The sequence below is a fragment of the Oncorhynchus mykiss genome, chromosome 8 (assembly GCF_057628025.1).
Source record: "Oncorhynchus mykiss isolate SJ-2025 chromosome 8, ASM5762802v1, whole genome shotgun sequence".
In the NCBI taxonomy this organism is placed as follows: Eukaryota; Metazoa; Chordata; class Actinopteri; order Salmoniformes; family Salmonidae; genus Oncorhynchus; species Oncorhynchus mykiss.
Window position 1 is genome coordinate 75,864,872 of NC_143029.1, and position 7,820 is coordinate 75,872,691.

The following is a 7,820-nucleotide window of genomic DNA, read 5'->3' on the forward strand; positions in this document are numbered from 1 at the left end:
ACAACGGGTAAATGGCGAATGGGCAGAGTGGGTCAGTTAGGTACATACAGGACCTGAGTTCGAGGCTGGGGCCGACAGATAAACAAAATTAGGTACTGTATTTTTGAAACAGTCCAGGGGGCATCAGCTGTGTAGCCAAGTGATCATAGGGTCCAATGAACAGCAATAGGTGAGTCAGGGGGCCATTTGGTAGTCACTACTATGCTAGGCGAGCGGGGAACACAGCGTTCAGAAGGCTAGCGGGCCGGGGCTAGCAGATGGTTCTTCGGCGACATCGTAACGGAATAGCCTGTTGAGACCACGTCGGGCAATTACATCGGCAGACCATTCGTGATGGATCGGCGGGGCTCCGTGTCGACAATAAAGGGTCTAGGCCAATTGGCAAAAGAGGTATTGTAGCCCTAGAATTAGCTGGTATATGGACCTAGCTCAAGGCTAACTGGTGCTTGCTTCGGGACAGAGGCGTTAGCTAACAGTAGCCACTCGTTTGCAGCTAGCTAGCTGCGATGATCCGGTGTAATGATCCAGAGTGGCAGGAATCCGGTGAAGTGGTAGAGAGAGGCAGTCCGATATGCTCTGGGTTGATATCGCGCTGTGCAGACTGGCAGGTATTGTTCGGGCAAAGGCTGGTTGGTATCCGAGCTAAAGGTGAAGACCGCTAGCCGTGGCTAACAAAGACTAGTAGCTAGTTAGCTGACTAGCTCCTGATGGAAGTTCCGGTTATAAAAATATCAATATTGACTGCTACACCATCTTGGTTTAACACAGTCAAGACAGGTACTACATAATCATATTTGAGGATAAATAACCTAGCTATGGCAGCTATTAGTCTACTATAGTAGTAGGCTTGGTTGGTTGCAGTCTCTCCCTCCCTGCACCTGTGTCACTGGCTCACAGTATGGCCCCTCCCCCGCCTGCTAGAGCAGCACCTCTCTCTCCCTCCTCTCACAAGTTATCAGCTCTGGTTAATAAAGTAGCTTTAAAAAAATAATAATTTTCTGCCGCTTCCCTCACTCGGACCCAACCAGGTCTATACGGCACGGGTTCTAGTTGTCCTCGGGTCCATTCAGAACGGGTTTTAAAAATGTATTTATGCATATCAGGTCTGGGTGGGAAAGCCCCAGGTCCAACTTTTTGGACCCGTGAAGTCCTGTACTTGTGGCTCTACTTGTTGAATGCATTTACAGCTTGTTTTGATTGTGTCACAGATTATGTTTTGTCCAATAGGAAGTAAATGGTGAATAATGTATTGTCTCATTTTGGAGACACTTTTATTGTAAGTAAGAATAGAAGATGTTTGTGAACATTTCTACGTGAATGTAGATGCTACCATGATTATGGATAATCATGAATGAATCGTGAATGATGATGAGTGAAAAAGTTAGAGGGAGAAAGATGATAGCCCCCCCAAAAAATGCTAATCTCTTCATTATTGGTAATGGGTGAGAGGTTAGCATGATTTGTTATAGCCTCTAACTTTCTCACTCATCATTGTTCATTCATGATTTTTCTTAATCATGGCATTATTAAGATTTAATTAGAAGTGTTCAGAAACATTTTATCTACTCACTTAGAAAGTAAATTACTCCAGTCTTCATTCAGTTCCTATTGGGCAAACCATAACCCAAAACTCAACCAAAACAAACTACAAATGCACAAGCGTGATGTAGTCATTACGTGCTAGAAATATGGGACCAAATATTCAACTTTTTGACTACTTTGGTAAACTATAAGTGAAATTTGTCAGAATACTCACATCTTCAAACGGGGGAGTCTAGATCTATGAAGTGCTTTAATTTCTAAATGAGATATGTATGAAAATACCCTCAAATAAAAGGTGACATTCCATACAGTCCCCTCAAATAAAATATTTGATCTCAAATCCAAAATGCTCGAGTATAGAGCGTCCAAATACATACAGTGCCTTGCGAAAGTATTCGGCCCCCTTGAACTTTGCGACCTTTTGCCACATTTCAGGCTTCAAACATAAAGATATAAAACTGTATTTTTTTGTGAAGAATCAACAACAAGTGGGACACAATCATGAAGTGGAACGACATTTATTGGATATTTCAAACTTTTTTAACAAATCAAAAACTGAAAAATTGGGCGTGCAAAATTATTCATCCCCTTTACTTTCAGTGCAGCAAACTCTCTCCAGAAGTTCAGTGAGGATCTCTGAATGATCCAATGTTGACCTAAATGACTAATGATGATAAATACAATCCACCTGTGTGTAATCAAGTCTCCGTATAAATGCACCTGCACTGTGATAGTTTTAGAGGTCCGTTAAAAGCGCAGAGAGCATCATGAAGAACAAGGAAAACACCAGGCAGGTCCGAGATACTGTTGTGAAGAAGTTTAAAGCCGGATTTGGATACAAAAGATTTCCCAAGCTTTAAACATCCCAAGGAGCACTGTGCAAGCGATAATATTGAAATGGAAGGAGTATCAGACCACTGCAAATCTACCAAGACCTGGCCGTCCCTCTAAACTTTCAGCTCATACAGCTCATTCAGCTCATGATCAGAGATGCAGCCAAGAGGCCCATGATCACTCTGGATGAACTGCAGAGATCTACAGCTGAGGTGGGAGACTCTGTCCATAGGACAACAATCAGTCATATATTGCACAAATCTGGCAATATATATATATATCTTTATGGAAGAGTGGCAAGAAGAAAGCCATTTCTTAAAGATATCCATAAAAAGTGTTGTTTAAAGTTTGCCACAAGCCACCTGGGAGACACACCAAACATGTGGAAGAAGGTGCTCTGGTCAGATGAAACCAAAATTGAACTTTTTGGCAACAATGCAAAACGTTATGTTTGGCGTAAAAGCAACACAGCTGAACACACCATCCCCACTGTCAAACATGGTGGTGGCAGCATCATGGTTTGGGCCTGCTTTTCTTCAGCAGGGACAGGGAAGATGGTTAAAATTGATGGGAAGATGGATGGAGCCAAATACAGGACCATTCTGGAAGAAAACCTGATGGAGTCTGCAAAAGACCTGAGACTGGGACGGAGATTTGTCTTCCAACAAGACAATGATCCAAAACATAAAGCAAAATCTACAATGGAATGGTTCAAAAATAAACATATCCAGGTGTTAGAATGGCAAAGTCAAAGTCCAGACCTGAATCCAATCGAGAATCTGTGGAAAGAACTGAAAACTGCTGTTCACAAATGCTCTCCATCCAACCTCACTGAGCTCGAGCTGTTTTGCAAGGAGGAATGGGAAAAAATGTCAGTCTCTCGATGTGCAAAACTGATAGAGACATACCCCAAGCGACTTACAGCTGTAATCGCAGCAAAAGGTGGCGCTACAAAGTATTAACTTAAGGGGGCTGAATAATTTTGCACGCCCAATTTTTCAGTTTTTGATTTGTTAAAAAAGTTTGAAATATCCAATAAATGTCGTTCCACTTCATGATTGTGTCCCACTTGTTGTTGATTCTTCACAAAAAAATACAGTTTTATATCTTTATGTTTGAAGCCTGAAATGTGGCAAAAGGTCGCAAAGTTCAAGGGGGCCGAATACTTTCGCAAGGCACTGTAGGTAGGGGAGTGTACTTCCAATAGTCCATAATAATAAAAACTAGGCTCACCCAATACACATGGTGTCATGTAGTATCCACCTCTGAGTTTGGGATCTAAAGGAACGAAGGGTTCCCCTCCACACAACACCTTGGCACCCTAGAGTCAGAGTAAAATGGTCTTCAATTTACTTGTCAGTGACATCATTTTTGCCCCTTATTATTGGTCTGATCTGATTCTTACGGCTTACCAGGAACTTAAGATAGTATTATTGAAAAGAGGTACTTTTAGTCTCTTTGAATTGTACCTCTTTCCTGGCCTGTTCGACGTAGCCCAGGACTCTGTCAAGGTGTGGCCGGCTGACCAGTGCTCCCATACGAGTGCTCTCCAGTAGTGGGTCCCCTATCTCAATGTCCTTGGTCCTCCTCACAACCTCCTCCAGGAACTCAGGCAACATCTGCCTCTGAACAAACACCCGGGTCCCATTGCTGCAAACCTGGGTTGAACAAAAACACACAAGGAAAAAAAAAAAAAAGTACATTCATAGAGGAGCTGGTGTTAAGGACTGTGTCACCGCGTTGAAAGAGCTGAAACTTGGGATCAAAAGCACTGAAACTTGTAAAACCCCACACCCTACCTGGCCCTGGGATAGGAAGTTGGCCATGAGAGCCCCCTTCACTGCGTTCCCCAGGTCACTGTCCTCAAAGATGAGCAGAGGAGACTTCCCACCAAGTTCCAGAGTCACTTGCTTTACCCCCTTGGAGCACATCTCCATAATCTGAGGGTTAAGAGTGATTTGTTATGTGTTAATGCCAAAGACAACTTTTCCCACAATTACAATGGACATTGTATGAATTATAGTCTCAACACAAAAAAACTTAAGTTGCGATTTTATTCTGGGATTTTTAGATTTACCTTCTTGCCTGTGGGCACACTGCCGGTGAAGGAGACCTTAGCCACGTCCGGGTGGTGGCAGAGCAGGTTGCCTGTCTCCTGCCCACCCTGAACTATGTTGAACAGCCCCTCTGGGGCCCCGGCCTTGGCATAAATCTCCGCCAGCATCACCGCCGTCACTGGAGTCACAGGTGAAGGCTTGAACACCATGGAGTTGCCTGATGGGGTGAGCGCAAGACAGAGGGAAAAGGAATGTTTGTGTATTATCGATTTTTTTTTCTCTCTATCAATTGTGTTTGTGTCAATGTAAATTGAGCAAGTTTAAAAGATTACTGTTGCATTGTTTTGCATAGTAACAATTATGGCAATAAAGTGTGTCTTTGACTTTATACTGTAACTTAAAAAAGAGTGTGTGGTCATACCACAGGCCAGGGCTGGGGCCGACTTCCAGGCTGCTATCTGAAAGGGGTAGTTCCATGCACCGATCCCCACACAGACGCCTAGAGGCTCCCGCCGTGTGTAGGCAAAGGAGCCTCCGGGTAGCTGGATATGCTGGCCTAGATGGACAGAACGGGAAAACAGTGTCAATCAACACCATTAGTGGTCAGCGGCATACCTAGTCATCTTGATATCTTTACTACACACTAATGCCAACAATCAAATCAAATGTATTTATATAGCCCTTCTTACATCAGCTGATATCTCAAAGTGCTGTACAGAAACCCAGCCTAAAACTCCAAACAGCAAGCAATGCAGGTGTAGAAGCACAGTGGCAAGGAAAAACTCCCTAGAAAGGCCAAAACCTAGGAAGAAACCTAGAGAGGAACCAGGCTGAGGGGTGGCCAGTCCTCTTCTGGCTATCCTTCCCCCAACTGCATCAGAATTCCTATTATGACCCAGTGTAACCCCCCCCTATCCATCGTCATGCCAACCTGCCAGAGTGCTGGCCACTCCAGCGTAATACTCTATACACAGTCTGGCAGAGTCCACGTCCATTCGGGCTTCTGTGATGGACTTCCCGTTGTTCACCACCTCGATCTCCGCAATGTCCTCTCTCCTGTTCTGTCCACAACAGGAGAGCAAGTTTAATAGTCAGAGACTTCAATCCAAAAACTCAAATGAACTGACTTTTGAGTGCATTCCAAATTAGTACACTCAAGTTAACCTACAGCATGTGCAAACAGTATAATCTTGAGCAATGAGATGGATTCTGTTTTCAGTTCTGACTGTGTGGGGGGCAGAATAGACTGTGAATTTGGAGTGACTGATCATCAAAATCTGGTATCAAAAAGAGATGCATTCTGGGATGGATACCTCAATGATACGGGCAGCTTCTATCATGATGTGTGCCCTCTCCATCCCTGACATCCGGCTCCAGGCCTGGTAGGCAGACTGGGCTGCCTGCACTGCCTGGTTCACCTCCACAGACCCACAGAGCTCTAGCTCACACAGGACCCGACCTGCCAGCACAAAACAGCAGCGCTTGTCATATTTTATTTATTTATTTTATTTCACCTTTTATTTTATACACACACACACACTGGACAAACTATCTGACATGCTATGAGAAACATGACAGAAGTTATATCAACGTAGTACAAGGAAATTGTGTATTCCTCCACTCCAGTGTAGGGTATATACGCATCAACTATGCCTATACCCATTCAGCTTAGTGTGACCATAACAAGGAAACAAAGTTTATGACAGGATACATGACCTGTGAAAAAAACAATTGGTTTTCAGACAGCTTAATAAAAAGACAATGACTTCAGATCAAAGCCCAACAGTGGAGATGAATCAATATAAGAAAGCATTTGGGGTTAACATCAATTAATATAGACCTAAGATCAATTTCAGTTGTTCATTAACCCTTAGTGGGACTTTGACCTCCACAGTCCACAATGAGGCGCAACCATAGAGATAAAGGACTCATCTTCGTATCTGTGCCATTATAGCACTAGTCATATACACACACACACACACACACACACACACACACACTATCTGACATGCTATGAGAAACATGACAAGTTATATCAACAAGTAAATTGTGTATTTCTCCAATTCTGATGTGGGCACACCCATCAACTATATACCCATTCCACCGAGTGTGACTGTAACAAGGAAACAGTGAAACGTTTATTACAGGATACATGATGTGTCATGTGACAAAACAAATGGTTTTCAGCCAGCTGAATAAAATTACAGTGACTTCATATCTAAGTCCAACAGTGGAGGTTGATCAATAAAAGAAAAAGCACTTTGGGTGTATGAACATGTAAAAATCAAGTTCTGATCAAATAAATCGTTATAAAAGTCGACAGAGCTTTCAGAGAGTACTCTTTAGAAATAGCTACCAGTTGCAGGTTCGTAAACAGGCTCAGTGGTTGACACATCCTTGATCTTTACTCTGTCTCCGCACCAGAAGTTCAGCGGGACTTTGACGTCCACGGTCCCCGATGAGGCACAACGTAGAGCTGCAGAGAGTAGAGCAGCAGGTCGGAGAAACCGGAACAAAACAAGCTTTTGAAGCATCTTTCTGACAGTCGGACTTCGGACAGTGGACACCTAGCTACAACGGCAAAAAACAGTAGTTAAGTCAAAAACAACAGTGAACAAAACCCTCAAGCAATAATCATGCATTTATGTTACAAAATGTAGCAGGCTAACGTTAGCTGGCAGTCGAACTAAGTTCACCTGTGGCAACAATTAAACTATCCGTAAACAAATATAGCGATTTACTGACAGTTGTAACAAAATATCAGTTCCACATGTCGTTGCATTGAACTTACACAAACATGTCCTTGTAGAAATGTTAAAGATGTTTACAATGCGATCATCAAATGTAAACTTTATATTTAACCCCAAAATGCACGACCACGAACTGCAGCTACGAGAAATGCTGCTACGGAAATTAACCGTAACTACAGGAGAACACGCGCAAAGCAATTCAATCCATGCAGCTGTTTTGCTCTTGAGGCAAAGAAAAAATGACACTAAAAAGAGGTTCAACACCTTAAATAGTTGATTAATTATGTAGAAACCAATGACATGTTGGAAATCTAAACCTGCTAATCTCAGTACAGTTGAATGGCTCAACAATTAGCACAAACAGTTCATTAACTGTATAATGCTGAGAAACTGAACAACATGCAATCTTACATTGGCAAATTTACATTTATGTTTTTGGTGTAGTTTGAGGTTACAGATAACTGGAAAACTTTTACCACACTGCATACAACTAAATGGCCCCTGTCCACTGTGAAATCTCTCATGTCTTTGGCAGTTGTCCTGCCTTGTAAACATTTTGCCACAGAGTCTGCAACTGAAAGGTATCTCACCCATGTGACCACTGATGTGACCTAAGTCTATTTTTCTGAGTAAAACT

General features: G+C 42.8%; 1 protein-coding gene across 1 annotated transcript; it reads right to left on the reverse strand.

Moving 5' to 3' along the window:
- Positions 1 to 5,444: 5,444 nt before the first annotated feature.
- On the reverse strand, positions 5,445 to 7,273 carry badh (Betaine aldehyde dehydrogenase; the record flags this gene model as incomplete). Its single annotated transcript, NM_001160550.2, is given in 4 exon segments — positions 5,445 to 5,494; positions 5,747 to 5,892; positions 6,790 to 7,004; positions 7,225 to 7,273. Coding segments are annotated over 3 exon segments (374 nt in total), but the record flags the coding sequence as incomplete, so codon positions are not given.
- Positions 7,274 to 7,820: the final 547 nt, after the last annotated feature.